Here is a 15,218-nt window from a genome sequence, read left to right as displayed (position 1 = left end):
TTAATGATGTGAATAATACAACACATGTTTGATCTATTTTGTTGACTCAAAACCCTAACTAATGGCAGTTGCTAACAGCTGTGAACAGCTAACTCTTACCATGTCTTACTCAATATCAGCTGTACTACAGTTGCTGATTCATCAAAAAAGTGCACATACTAATGCTGCATACTGTTATGCACTATACTCAAGGTAGTCAAGCACGAGATCTTAAGTAGGATTTGACGGCCTGTGAAGGATCGTAAAACTAGGATCGTAGTACACATAAGATCTTACTGAAGGCAAAATGGTAATTTGACATATATACACACAAAAACATGAAAATTATAATACATGGACAAAATAACCTATAAATGACAAAATTCAACCAATTTAATTAATAATTCATAACCATCATTCCATAATTTAATAAGTTCAGAAGACTTTGTTCAAAATAAGTAGCTCAAAAAACATAAATCTAAAAAACAAGTCTAATCATCTAAGATATTATATATTCTCATATCATTATAGTCATATAAAAGACAACTTCAGCACGGAAGATCGTAAGATTTTAAGATCCAGTACTCGATCTTTACCACAAAGTGCATGAAAAAAGTTCTTTCTCAGATTGTAGCACTAAAAGGCAACTTTAACACGTAAGGTCGTAAGATCTTAAGATCCAACATTCAATCTTAACTACACTGATGGTCTAGATGCAATAAAAGAACTAACTCAGATACGAGCAACATTTAGATAATAGTTGCTCTAATATACTGTTTTGGGTGTAATGTAGTGTGTCATTCAGCTGCCAGCCTAACAGATTTTGTTACACATATTGTTGGGAATCTCCTTAACATTCCTAACTAAAGTAGAGATTGATAACAGAATATAAGGAGGGTGAAGCTTAATTTGAGAGAAATATATAGTTGGAGAAAACTAAAACATGAGATTCTTTATCAATCAATGATGAGAATGATACAACATAGGTTTGATCTATTTATTGACTCAAAACCATAATTAATTGCAGTTGCTTTAGCACAGCTGTGAACAACTGACTCTTAGCATGCCTTACTGAATATCAACTGATAATACAAGTGCCGATTCATCAAAAAAGTGCACACACTAATGCTGCAGACTCGGATTTAGACTCTAGATGCAATAAGAGAACCAACTCAGATACGAGCAACACTTTGATAATAGTTGCTCGAATATACTGTTTTGCGTGTAATGCAGTATCTTTGAGCTACCAACCTAACAGGTTCCGTTCCGTCACACATATTGTTGGGAATTGTTGAGAATGTACCAAGAGTGAGTAGTGTGGGTAATATAGTCCAATATTGGTTGAAAATGTGGTGACTTGAGTATTTATAAGTGAGAGAACCCACCCACCTATCACCTTAAGGTTTTGGGTGAATATGTGACGTGTCTCTCACAAAGGTGTTGCTCTAAAAGAAGAAGTCCCACAATATTCAATGCTCCCTAATGAAAAACTCCCCCAATACATGGTATCAGAGTCTTTGGTTCGAGAAAGGGACCGGCTTACTTGTACCGAAAGTCAACGGCGCCGCAAGGGTGGTGAGTAAGAAACATTCCGTGCGGTACAAGAGTTTGTGGAAGTAAGAAGAATTTCAACTTGAGGGGGAACATTATGGACTCACTTGAGGGGGAGTGTTGAGAATGTAGTAAGTGTGAGTAGTGTGGGTAATAGTTCCATATTGGTTGAAAATATGGAGACTTGAATATTTATAAGTGAGAGAACCCACCCACCTATCACCTTAAGATTTTGGGTGAATATGTGGTATGTCTCTTACAAAGGTGTTGCTTTAAAAGAAGAAGTCCCATAATTTTCAATGCTCCATAATGAAAAACTCCCCCAACACAGGGATCTCATTAACATTCCTAATTAAATGCATTAGTTCTTACTACCTAGCTGCTGGCATGTAGTAAGAATTGTTAGAATTTAGTTTGGGATCTTAATTAGCTCTTTAATTATACAAGTGTCAAAGACAAATTTTCACTTCTTATTGATAGAGGAACATGTGCTATTAAATAGAATACAATGTAATTAGAAAAAGAAATTCCTAATAAATACTCATCATTGCCTTCGGTCAATTCTATAATTAAGGGACAATAATTTTTATAAATACATACACATTATTCAACTAATCAAGTCCTATTTATGGGATTTTAATCTTATTTAAATATAAAATATACCGCTAATTAACACATGTACAACTGGTTCTGACACTCCCCCTAAAGTTGGAGAGTAGATGTTAGCTATAACTTGCCGATGATAGATTGAAATGTAGAACCACTTAATCCTTTTGTAAGAACATCTGCCAGTTGATTTCAGTTGATACAAATGGTATACAGATTGTCCCACTATCTAATTTTTCCTTGATAAAATATTTGTCTACTTCGACATGCTTCGTTCAATCATATTGCACTGGATTATGTGCAATGTTCATTGCTGACTTGTTGTCACAATATGATTTCATGGGTCCATTCCATTCAATCTTTAGGTCATGTTGAATTATTTTCAGCTCTAAGAGTTCACAAATACCTAACGCCATAGTCCGAAATTCTGCTTCTGCGCTTGAGCTCGCAACAACGTTTTGTTTTTTGTTCCTCCAAGTCACTAAATTTCCTCAGAGAAAAGTACAATATCCGATATCCTCAGAGAAAAGTACAATATCCGAATGTGAATCTTCTGTCATCTACAAATCCAGCATAGTCAGCATCTGTATAGGCTTCCAAAGTAATTCATTGACCCCTTGTAAATAGAATTCCTTTACCAGGAGTACCCTTCAAGTATTGCAAAATTCGGTAAACAACTCTAAGATGATTTTCTTTGGGATTATGCGTGAATTGATTTACCACTTCCACTGCATAAACTATGTCTGACCATGTGTGAGATAAATATATTAACTTTCCAACCAACTTTGGATAGGATTCTCTGTCCATAGTTGCATCTTCAACAAATTCACTAAGTCAGTGATTTTGTTCAATTGGAGTTTTTACTGGTTTGCATCCCAATTTACTAGTTTCAGATAATAAATCTAGCATATATTTCTGTTGAGAGATGATAATACCATGACGAGAATGTGCCACCTCAAGGCCCAAAAAATATTTTAATCTGCCTAACTCTTTTACTTCAAACTCTTTCAGTAAACACATTTTTAGGCTATCCATTTCTGTTTGATGATTTTCTGTTACAATTATATCATCCACATAAACAATTAGTGCAGTAACTCCCCTTACGGATGACTTCTTAGTAAACAAAGCATGATCTCTCTGGCTTTGTTTATATCCCATATCTTTCATCACAGTGGTAAACCTGCCAAGCCAGGCCCTAGGGGACTGTTTCAGTCCAGAAATGGCATTCCTTAGCTTACAAACTTTGCCTTTCTCAAAGTTAAACCCAGGTGGCACCTCCATGTAAATTTCCTCTTCAAGGTTGCCATGTAGGAAAGCATTCTTGATATTGAATTGCTGTAAATTCCATCCATAGTTAGCTGTCAAAGATGACAAAATTCTGACAGTGCTCATTTTTGCAACAGGAGAAAAAGTCTCATGATAGTCAATCCCATATGTTTGCGTGTACGCGTTAGCTACTATTCTTGCTTTATACCTTTCTAGTGTTCCATCGGCCTTGTATTTAAGGGTGAATACCCATTTACAACCAATAAGTTTTTTGTCTTTAGGAAGCTCTACCAACCTCCAAGTTCCATTTTTCTCTAGTGCATTCATTTCGACTTTCATAGCTTCTCTCCACTCTTTGCTATGTGGTGCTTCAGTAATAGATTTTGGAATAATGGTAGTGTTTAAATGAGCAAGAAAACTTCTATGATTGTTAGACAAATTATCATAGGATATAAAGTGAGACAATGAATACTTAGGTCTTTTTGTACATGCGCTAACATCCTTCCTTATTGCAATTGGAAGATCTCCAATTGGAAGATCTCCAGCATTCATGGATATATTCTGCTCCTTTAAAACAATCCCATCAACTTTAGTTTCAGGGGGGCATATATTGCTCCTCTAAAACAGTCTCATCAATTACAGTTTCAGGAATTGGGTCAGATTCAAGGACTTGCGTACTTTGAATATTAGGTGCTGCCCTTCTTGTGTAAACTTGTAGTGGACGAGTAGTATTAGGAGTCTGTAATGAAGTGGTCTTGGGCATAAAAGAAAGGTCTTTGAACCAATGTTTTAAAAATCGGACCGAACTGGCCGGTTCAACCGGTTGGACCGGGAAGCAGAGATGAATCCGGTTGGATCAATCTTTCAAAATCGTTATTGGGTCAAAATCGAAAAAATCGGGTTGAACCGTCCCGAACCATTCGAACCAAAGAATTGGAGCCGGTTTTGAAAAACCGCCCGGTTAAAAAAAAAGCATCAAAGAAACCATTTTTTTAAATTTTAATTTGTCAAAATCAAAACTATACATTCCCCAATCACAAAAAAAAATTCCATATCTTTTTACAACCCTACAAACTTTTAAATTTTGTCACTCCATTATAGTTTTTCTTTGGACCACACTCTATCATCATTACGCCGTCTCTTTTAAACATAGTGATATCCAAGATAATATTGATTGTCGTTCAAGTCAATATTGTTTGTTGTCAATTAAGACTTGTTTGTCGTATTTCAACTCAAATTCATTTTTTTGTTGTTTAATGAAGTATAATGTATTATTATTTTTAGTATTCTATCTTATTTAATTTAGATATTCATAATTATTTGAACTTTGTTTTAGTTATTATATTCTATTATTTTAATATTGGTTTGAATTAGCTTAACTTATTTTATTGTAATTCTTTAATTTGGTCAAATTATTCTTAAATGAAAGTTGAAATGAAGTGTAGAACTATGTTATGTTATTATATGTATTATCGATATTGTTGTATTAACTTTGTAATAGATTTTTGAAAATTTATTTTATTAAGTTGTGAATGTATGATTATGTGTGACATATCTATAAAATTTAGTTTCATATTATTAGTTTATTTAATAAACGATTCGATATTATTGTAATAACCGGTTGAATCAATTAAACCTTAAACCGCAAGTTTCACCGGTTCGATCTTCGGTCCGCTTTTTAAAACATTGCTTTGAACAAATCATCCTTATCTTCAATGCATTGCTTCCCCCCTAAAGATAAGGTTTGGAAAAAAAAGGATTCAGTTTCGACAAAAGTGACATCAATAGACACAATTCTTTTTAGTTGTAGGTTGATAACACTTGTAACCTTTTTTGATAGGGGAGTAACCAAGAAATACACATTTAGCTCGAGGGTCAAGTTTTCCTTGATGTGGAGAATGAACATGGACAAATGACACACAACCAAAGATCCTAGGAACAAGGTTGTTTGAAGTTTGGGTAGAATTTGGAGAGTAGTTGAATGAGGCTGTTATTCTGAAGAATTTGAGAGGGTAAGCGGTTAATCAAGCAGGCTGCAGTAAGGGCAGCCTCCTCCAAAATATTGTTTTGGAACATTTGTGTGGAATAAAGATGCTCGGAAAACATTCAGAATATGTCCAATTTTTCTTTCAGCCCTCCCATTTTGTTGTGGGGTGTGTGGAAACATGATGATTCATGAATAATACCATGTTCATTGAAAAAGAAAGACAATGTTTGATTAAAATAATCTTTGGCATTATTAGAATGAAACCGTTTGATGGTAGTCTCAAATTGGATTCTTATCATTTGAAAAAACAATTTAAATATTTGTGTGACTTCACTTTTTTGTTTCAAGAGATACACCCATGACACTCTAGTAAAATCATCAATAAAAATGACAAACCAGCGGGCCCCTGATATATTTGGAATATTGGATGGCCCCCAAACATAACTATGGACTAAGGAAAAAAGAGTAGACATTCTTTTATTATTAGGAAAACTAACTCATTTGGGTTTAGCAAGTTTATACCTTGAAACAAGGTGGGAAACATATTTTTGAGAGTGCTGATTGAAGGACGACCCAACCGAAAGTGACGCAACCAGATTTCTTTATGGAGGGAAGGAATAGACTCTAACAACAAAGACAGTGGAAGTTGACTCTTAATGCTACTTGTCCCACGTGCTTCCATAAGAAGGTAGAGCCCATTGTCCTCCGTTTCCTGATCCTGAAATTTGCAAAGTGTAGGAGTGAATGTCACTACGCATTGTAAATCTGTTGTAAGTTTGTAAATGGATAACAAATTGGCAGATAATTTGGACACATGCAAGACATCTCTCAAAATTAAAGTATGACTTAGGGGAATATCTCCCTTTCCAGCAAATAATAAAAGTGCCTCCTGCAGTGACAATTTTTTTATTACTTGGACAAAGTTTGTAAGAGATAAACTCAATAGACGAATGGGTCATGTGATTCGTATAACTCTTAGAGTTTAGTAAGAGCCTACCTGTGTTTTGTATAACGCTAAGAGCATAGGCATGAGAAATACCTGATAATGCCACAAAAGAACTACCTGTGTTTGTGGGCTTGACTGAAGAGTCTAGTAATTCCCTGAAAATTTTACCTTGTACCCCTACAGTTAGCCTCATACCCCTACAAAATTTTAAAAATTTCCATTCTACCCTTAATTGGTTTTAACCAATTTACCATTTCATTTTTACCATTCAGTTGAAAATTTCAGAATAGATATGCTCTAGTCGCATATGTCCAGCTGGAAGCAGCTCTATGCTGTACGAATAAATCGTATAACCACTCCAACTTGTAATACGACACCCTGCAGCTACGAACATGTGACTGTGCCTGACCCCGTGACGCTCCTAGGTAGTCAACAGCAAGTTCAACAGCTACCTCTTCAGTCACATCCTGAGGACTCCAGAAGATACCCCTGATGGGCAAGTGAAGTAGACATGCGACATCATCTAAAGTAATGCTGATTTCACCAAACGGCATGTGAAATTAAGATGTCTCTAGATGCCATCTTTCCACAAATGCAGAGACAAGATTTGTGTCTATCTTGTTCAAACTGGTTCTCTGCAGTGAAGATAAACCGGATCTAGATGCCCAACTCTCCATCTGTGGTGGAAGAGTCAATGGAACCCTAGAAGTCAACTTCAGTCCATGTCCAGCAACCTACAACTCTTTCTTTGGACCTCTTTCCTAAAAACAATTAAAACACATATTAGAAAACAAAATATAAAATATTCAACTATTATTCATTTTCAAATATAGCCCGTTTACTTACCTCACCGAACCATAAATGTCGAGCAACATGATGCTCGTACTTCACCAAAAGAGACATATCGTACGGCCCTCCTGGATATCCAGCCGGCTCAGCTGCAGATGAAGATGCACCCCGGCCTAACGTGCGGACTGGAATCCTACCATCTGCACCTCGTCTTCGAACCACTGCAAAAAAAAAATGTATAAAAAAATAATTAAAATTTTAAAAAAATAAAAATAAATAAATTACGTACCGGAACACTTCATAGAAGAGTTACGGTTAGTAAAAAAACAAAATGACTTCCGGAACACTTTCTTAAAGAGTTCCGGTATACATCATCCAAACCGGAAGTCTTTAAGAAAGACTTCCGGTATACAACACTCCAAACCGGAAGACTTTCTAAAAGACTTCCGGTTCAGTGCCCCTAAAGGCAACAAACCGGAACTCTTTAGAGAAGTGTTCCGGTATACATTTCATGAACCAGAAGACTTACTCTGAGTGTTCCGGTTTACAATGCAAAAAAGCCAAAAATTTCTCTTCTCCGGAACTCTTGAACAAAAATGGTAAAAAAATTTTGAAATGGAATGAGGGTATTTTGGTCAAAAAATTTTAGATGTAGGGGTGTGGGTACAATTGTAGGGGTACAGGGTAAAATTTTCTAATTCCCTTAGTTTTGTAATTTTGTCTGAATTGAAGTCTGCAGTAGGTTTGGAATGACTTTCCTCGACAACGCCTGATTGGACCAAGCGGGCATGTGCTGGTCCTCCTCGTTGAATTCCGTTGGTGTTCCAATTTCAGTTCTGATTTGGCGGTTTTCCATGAAGTTTCCAGCATTTTTCTTCGGTGTGCTTTGGCTTCTTCCAGAAGGTACACCATAGAGAGTTCTTGTTATCCCCTCTTTCAATCTCCATTTTGGGGGCTCTTCCAGGTTGGTCGTTCTTCCATTGGTCGATGTTCTTCTCTCAGTTTTGGGCTACTAAGGCATAACTTTCTGTTTATTGATGCTCCATCATCACTCCTCTTCACGATTCTTCTGTTCGAAAGGCAGCCATGGTTTCATTTAGTGAGGATAACTCTTTTCCGAGTACTTGCATCCTTATTGGATCAAACTCGTTGTTCAGATCTATCAAGAACGAATAGATTTTGTCTTTCTCCTTATAATTTTGAGTAAGGTAGCATCTGCCGTGCATTTTGCTTCAAAATGTTCATAATGATCCAACTCCAACCATAGATTTTGTAGAGTTTGGGCATACTCACTAATGGATCGGTCTCCTTGTTTGGTAGTCGCAATCTTCATATTAATTTCGTAAATTTGTGCAACATCACCAACCTTGGAATAGTTTTCTTTACAGCTGTTCCATACCTCTTTGGCAGTCTTCATGAATATGCACGCATCACTGATCTCAGGTAGCATGGAATTCCATAGCCATGATATTACAACAACATCTTCATCCCATGCAGCAAATTTGCTATCTGTAGTTTTTGGGGTATCCTTCCCAGTAAGATGATTCAGTTTGCCCTTCCCCTTTAAAAAGGTTTGTACAAAATGAGACCATTTGAGGTAGTTTTTTCCATTGAGACGAAGGCTAGGTTGAACATTCTGCAGTTCAACAGAGCCAGTGTTTGGGGCAGGGGTATTAATTGGTTCAAACATTCTGAGTTTTGTTGGGGAAAATGGCAATATAGACTGTAAAAACAAATCGGCAATGCAGGCCGCACAGTGGAGAAAAATGGCAATGCAGGCCACAATTTTTAACAGGCTCCGATGGATTTTGGAGCTCTGATGCCATGTCAAAGACAATTTTTCACTTATTGATAGAGGAGCATGTGCTCTTAAATAGAATACAATGTAATTAGAAAAAGAAATTTCTAATAAATACTCATCATTGCCCTCAGTCAATTCTATAATTAAGGGACAATAATTTCTATAAATACATACACATTATTCAACTAATCAAGTCCTATTTATGGGATTTTAATCTTATTTAAATATAAAATATACAGCTAATTAATACATGTACAACTGGTTCCGACAACATGTAACACTAGCAGAATCTGTTTGAGGTTCCACTCAGTTGCAATTTATGAATATAATTTTTTCCGTAGTTTCATTGTCTCAGTTCTCTCCCATTTTTCTTTCTATGGCTTTTGTATTCCATCAATTTGTTAATTACTCCCTCCGTCCAAAATGTATGTCACTAATTGTTCCAAAATATATGGGAAAGAAAAACTATAAGTTACTTCACAAGATTGTGCTTCATTAATTGTTTGAGAAAGAGAAATTAAAAGAATTGGAAAGAGAGTAATAAGTACTAAGGGGTATAATAGAGAAAACCACATTAATACTTCATTGATATTCAGTGTTATTAAATATCGGCCATGGCAGATATCAGTGGCGGATTTTTGGCTCTCCACCATGGCCAAGTTTGTGCAAGATGGTGGCACCACAGCCCCATACGTAGGATGTGGGAGCACCATATGTCGGATTTTTGGCTCTCTGCGATTTGCATTGATGTTATAAATCGATATATAAATTGGGACACATGTTTTTTGTGTGGCTAAAATGACATACATTGTGGGACCGAGGTAGTAATTAGATTTTTTTAAAGAAGCGAAGGTTGTATTCTTATTACTTAAGATATCAGTAAATCTTGCATTCATTAACCCTTGCCCATTGTAATGATTGCATGTGTAAAATACGCTAATTGATTGTAATGACTAGTACCATCTACTTGTCAAATATATATAATTTTTTTTATTCTTCGTCTTCTAGGAAGCACTGTAAAGGAATTGCAGAAATAATTTTTGAAGGCGGAGTTATTGAGTCTAAGTTCTACAAAGAACATGGAATTATTATCTCCAAATTCAAGTCTGGGAAAATGTTTGAGCCCAGCAGCAGGGAGATCTTTTTACAAATTAGTCGGGTTTGTATCTTGTATTTTCTGTAGCATTGAATTAATTAGAGAAATCCATTTGCAATTTTCGTCATCTTTTTCATAATATAGACTTGTCCAACTTCCTGGTGAATGTTTTTCTTGATGGTTTTTATCCACCATAACCTTCTCACCTTTTGTCCACTTACTATTTTCTTTTGTTATAATTGTGCTGCACAACATTTATTACCATAGTGTGTTAAAAGTTTTTTTTTGTATTCCTTCACAAATAGTCAAATTGTCGAAGTTGAATTTTTATATATTTATATATTTTTAAAATGTTTTTAATATTTTGTTTGTTAGTAGGTGATTTAAGGTAGATTTTATCTTCAGAAATTCAAATTTCATTCTCTTATTAAAAAAATGTGGATACTGTACTGTGACCAACAGAAAATGTATTAAAGTATTAATAAGAAAATGTATTAAAGTATTAATAATTGTATCAATTCAAATTCAATGAATGAAATAAAATGTGGATACTGTACTGCGACCAACAGAAAGAAAAATATTGAGGTCTAAACTAGAACTGATTTCAAATAGGGATGAAGAGCAGGGCGACACATTGTAGTAGAGTGGGTAAAAGACCAAAAGTGTATTCCTGAAAAAGGATTGAACAAGCATAAAAGTTAAAATAAGATATTGCGGAGATTGGGCACCTCAGTTTGGTATACAATGTCCAACATTTTTGTTTGGTTTTGGCATGTACAAGCAGTTTAGTGCACAGTTGAAAGCAGTTCAGCTCGAGTGTACTGAATTTTAAGTTCACTTCGATTCAGTTTTCTGGCCGAAAACCACTGAACAGCCTAGTGGCTGGGAAGTAGGCTAGACAAGGTCGTGGATAATCTGGATATCATGTTAGATTTCTATTCTATTCTGCTGAGTCTGTTTGAGTAGTTGTTGTTCTACCCAAAGACAGTTAGGTTAGTTGCAAGTGGCAGCTCTAATGACTAACTAACTGTATGAGGCACTTGTTGTCATCCGGTGAAGCTCTAATATTGATTGCTGATGCAGGGGAGTATTGATGTGAAATGATTGATTCTATCCATCTCTTTTTTGTTTTATCTTTCTTCTTTAGAAGTAGTGCGATATTAATCTGTTTTTGTGCCCTGTTCTACCTGTTTTAGTCCTGTAAAATGCAAAAAGGTACATTATTATTGTCTTAACTCCCATCACCATGATGGTACTGAAATTTGTAATATTTGCTTTGATAGATGCAAGTTACATGGTAATTTATGACCGGAAGTTTTTTCATTCCAATTTTTAATGGCTATTGATACTAATGGTGATATTTTTTGATCTCTGCAGCCCAATATTGAAAATAATGTACTGGATTTTGTGGATCATTCATGTGACCTTCAAGTAAAATTTTCATCTAACCAAGATATGGGCATGTCTGTTAAGGTATCGTCACTGTGTTTCAATGTGATACCAAGTTGATGTGCTTTGTGAGTGGCTGGCATTGATATGCTTGTGTAGGTATGCAAGCTTAAAGCTGAAGTATTTTGTTGGCTTTTGTAGTATGTTACATTTTTTTCTCCCAATCTTTTGCTACAGGGAATGCTTCAACAACTTCAAGTGACATTTGATGCAAATACTTTATTAAATCTGTTGGAGTTTTATGGTTTTGTTACATCAGTCAAATTTCATAACGAGAGGGTATGCACCACTGTTTTTCCCCGGCTCCTCGCTTTTATAATTTTTATGTGAGGATTTATATTATTTTAATGCGTCATGCTAACGAGGGCCCCAAGAACACTCTTTAAAGATTCCAATTCCAAATAAAGAAAACATTGCATTGAATACAAGTCTTTTAAAAAAAACATACCTTTTATTCTTTAGAAAAGTCAATTGTTTTAATTTTTGATGCATTGAATACCTGTATTTTCAAACAAAACATATCTTTTTAAAAATCTTAACGAATGCTCCTGGGGCACTTGTTAGCATTTCCCTATTTTAATGTGATTGTTGTGTATTATTACCTTTGTAACATAGAGATGTCTGGGAAAACTGTATCCAATGTGGCTAATACAATACTCTATTTTTATTTATGAAATTTGCAAACCAATATAATGTTGAACAGAGTAGTGCAGAGGTGTTACGTTTTATGAAGTGAGAAATGGAAGAAAAAAAGTGGAAGTTGAGTTTTTGAAACTGTATTTTGTATTCTCTGAAACTGAACAAACTAATTTGTGGGTTTGGTTAACAAAGACCCGATGCAATAACAAACAATAGATAAGCTAGACTATTAAGCTAGATTAACAGAGAACTTTAACAGGGAAAAAGATTATAGAATAGGGCACAAACACACATCCTTTCTCTGATGAGAGGACTTAAAGATGTACTGCACATTATTAGTCACATGTGGAATTTCATATTACACCCATCTCTCTACGGAGTCTTCATTGTCCCACAATTTGGACAATATAATGTTAATCATGCTTAACTTGTAACAAAGATTATCAGTCTTCTTCCTTGAGTGCCTTCGCGAGGTTGTTAGTTTTTTGTTCTTTGGTTGTGTCCACTGTATATAAGCCTTTGCTGAATCTTTCATGAGTAAAAAGACAATCGTCTTCTATGTGTGTGGTTCTTTCATGAAATATTTGCTACAATGCAATGCAAATTTTGTTGGAAGATATAGGGTTTTTATTTAGATAAAGAGGGAAGAGGTAGAATAGAAATTTGAATAATGATTAAGATTAAGCACTAACCCTAACTTATACAAGAACTAGAGTTCTAATTTGAAAATAAAGAGGGAAACAAATCATGATAACAACAAATAAATGTAGGATCTAATTCAAAGAGATGAGTAGAGATATTTTAGATACTATCTAATTGTGTCAAGCTGTTATATCTGTCGAAATGCAGGTGCTGTTGTCATTGAACGGAATTGAAAATGACACAACTCGACTCTTATCCAAAGCAGAGTAAGCTATTCTTTGGGATTAGCTACAAACATCAATATCATGTCATAGCATTTCTTGAATAGTAGTGGTAACTGGTAATTAATCGATTTCATCTGTTTTACAGATATGTTGGTGTGAACCATGAAAGAGTAATGTGGGATGTTTCTGTTTTTGACATTTCTGTTATTTTTCCTTGGAGAGTTACAGCATCAGAATGTAGCAATATGGTAGTTCCCCTATATATTCAACCCCGTGTATATTAATCTTTTGTGAAATAAAATGTTATGCCTTTTCCTGACATTTTAAACAGTTACCTGCCTTTGGTGCAACCTTTGGGCAGTATTGAGTGTTTTATTTAGCTTAGGGGAACTTTGATTTGCGTAGTGTAATTTTTTGTTAAAACAGAGTTAAACTGTTCATGAAGTAGTTTAGTGCAATTTATTGTTTGCAATTACTGCTTGTTTTAGGTGGTTTAGCCTATCCTTTCTTAAACCTCAATTCTGTTTTATTTATTTATTTATTTATTTTTGTTTTTTATTCTTCTAATCAATGTAGTTTTCCTCGCAGGTAATTAAGTCAAGGTCTTTGTGTTTCAAGTCTAAAATTGGTCCCGAGTCTTTCCTTTTAGAAGTTGGAGATCAACCCTACTTCCTAAAAAACTTTTCAAATACAATATCCACATCTAAGGATTGTTTAGGCATCCGGCTTCAAGATCTATATAATTACTTAGATGTTAAACTCAATGATTTTGAGGTCTGGTTTTTAATCCATATAACATTGTCTGGTTTATGTTTGTAAACTCTCCTGATATTTGTAACCTTGGGGTTGTTTGTTATTACAGATCGCCATTCTTAATAATGACCGGTCACAAAAGCATTCTATTCTCGAGAAATTTAGTGCTTCATTTTTCATGGCTTTATGTGTTATCCCTGATGAATCCATTTTGAAGCAGTTAGAGGTGATTAGCAGATTATATGTTTTTTATTGTATTTATTCTTTCTTTATTGCCTTGATATGATTTTGTTTCTTATGAGTAGATTCCTAGTTGTGATCTTTCAATCCCTAAGTTCTTGTAAATTTTCATTTGTTATTGTTAAGAAGTGTGGTTGGGCCTAACTCAACCCTACAAAACCGGTTGGTAGAGTGAGGGCTGCCCCCACTTATAAACTCATGTTCAGACCATATATTATTCGATGTGGGACTCTTAACAGTTACATTGAGGTTGGATTTAAAGTCCGCCACTCTCCCACATCTCCTACACATGGTATTTTCTTTTTCTGTCTTCTCTCTTTTGAATCCCAATACTTCTTGATTCCAGGTTTATGTGCTCATAGAATCAATGAAAGTACACTTCTCTCCTTCAATATATGGCACATTCATTGACTTTATCACTCATCTGAACTCACAACTTGTAAGGGATGAATCTGAAATTTTGAACTGTGTTTATCCTTCAAATATTGTTTCGGATGTGCCAACATGTTCTACTTTTGGTATATCCATTATTTCAAGACTGGGTTCAGTCGATCTAGAAGTTGATCTTGAAAATGGAGGAGATAACAGCTCATTGCTCACAGTTTCTTTGCAAGAAATTTATGTACGGTATGTTCAAAATTTCCCCTTTTCTGCCTCTGTTGGACTATTTCTATAATGATGGAAAATATGTATTTTGAACAATCACCCTTCATATTCCCCTTACATTTTATGTTGTAATAATTATATAAAGTCGCAGTTGGTTTGCTGTGTATATTATATTTTGCTAGACTGTTCTAGTAGATGCCATTGAGGTGTTGGTTTTTGCTTAAGTAATACATTTCTGCTGAAAGCTATATTAAGTTCCATGCTTTTCCTTTGTACTGTTGTGTGATTTATAGGATTAGCACTTATTTCTTTTCAAGTCTTAACTATGCAGCCTGATGTAGTAGTTGTTGGCAAATTGACGTTATTTAGTGATTTTGGAGACTAGGGTTTATCTGCGTCTCTGTATATGGCTAGAGAATAATTTTGAAGAGGTCTTTCCTTTAGTGGAAATATAGAAAAAAAATGCTGAAATGCTTCAATTCAACCGCAAAAGCTGCTGCAACTCTATTCTGCACTCCATCGCTGCTTGTGGAGCACAGCTAGTAGGTTGTCAAGATCGGGATCTTGCATAAGATTGGGAGGGGATAGTAAAATCGTAAAACATAAGATCGTAACTAAGATCAGAAGATCCTACCCAATTATTT

General features: G+C 35.1%; 1 protein-coding gene across 10 annotated transcripts in view; it reads left to right on the top strand.

The window, feature by feature from the left end:
• The window catches only part of LOC127129568 (uncharacterized), a 74,640-nt gene that overhangs the window by 25,527 nt on the left and 33,895 nt on the right, over positions 1-15,218 (top strand). For 7 of the 10 annotated variants that reach the window (XM_051058725.1, XM_051058732.1, XM_051058741.1 and 4 more), the window contains 8 exons: positions 9,934-10,084; positions 11,399-11,494; positions 11,648-11,749; positions 12,959-13,017; positions 13,121-13,223; positions 13,564-13,749; positions 13,838-13,954; positions 14,315-14,595. In XM_051058725.1, coding sequence (XP_050914682.1) covers positions 9,934-10,084; positions 11,399-11,494; positions 11,648-11,749; positions 12,959-13,017; positions 13,121-13,223; positions 13,564-13,749; positions 13,838-13,954; positions 14,315-14,595 — 1,095 coding nt within the window. Of the gene's footprint in view, positions 1-9,933; positions 10,085-11,398; positions 11,570-11,647; positions 11,750-12,958; positions 13,018-13,120; positions 13,224-13,563; positions 13,750-13,837; positions 13,955-14,314; positions 14,596-15,218 lie in introns of those variants that run through there. The other 3 variants (XM_051058755.1, XM_051058760.1, XM_051058764.1) reach the window with 3 other exon arrangements.

Source organism: Lathyrus oleraceus, chromosome 1, assembly GCF_024323335.1.
Source record: "Lathyrus oleraceus cultivar Zhongwan6 chromosome 1, CAAS_Psat_ZW6_1.0, whole genome shotgun sequence".
Taxonomy (NCBI): Eukaryota; Viridiplantae; Streptophyta; class Magnoliopsida; order Fabales; family Fabaceae; genus Lathyrus; species Lathyrus oleraceus.
The sequence above is the reverse complement of the archived record's forward strand: the minus strand, read 5'-3'. Positions and strand labels throughout refer to the sequence as shown.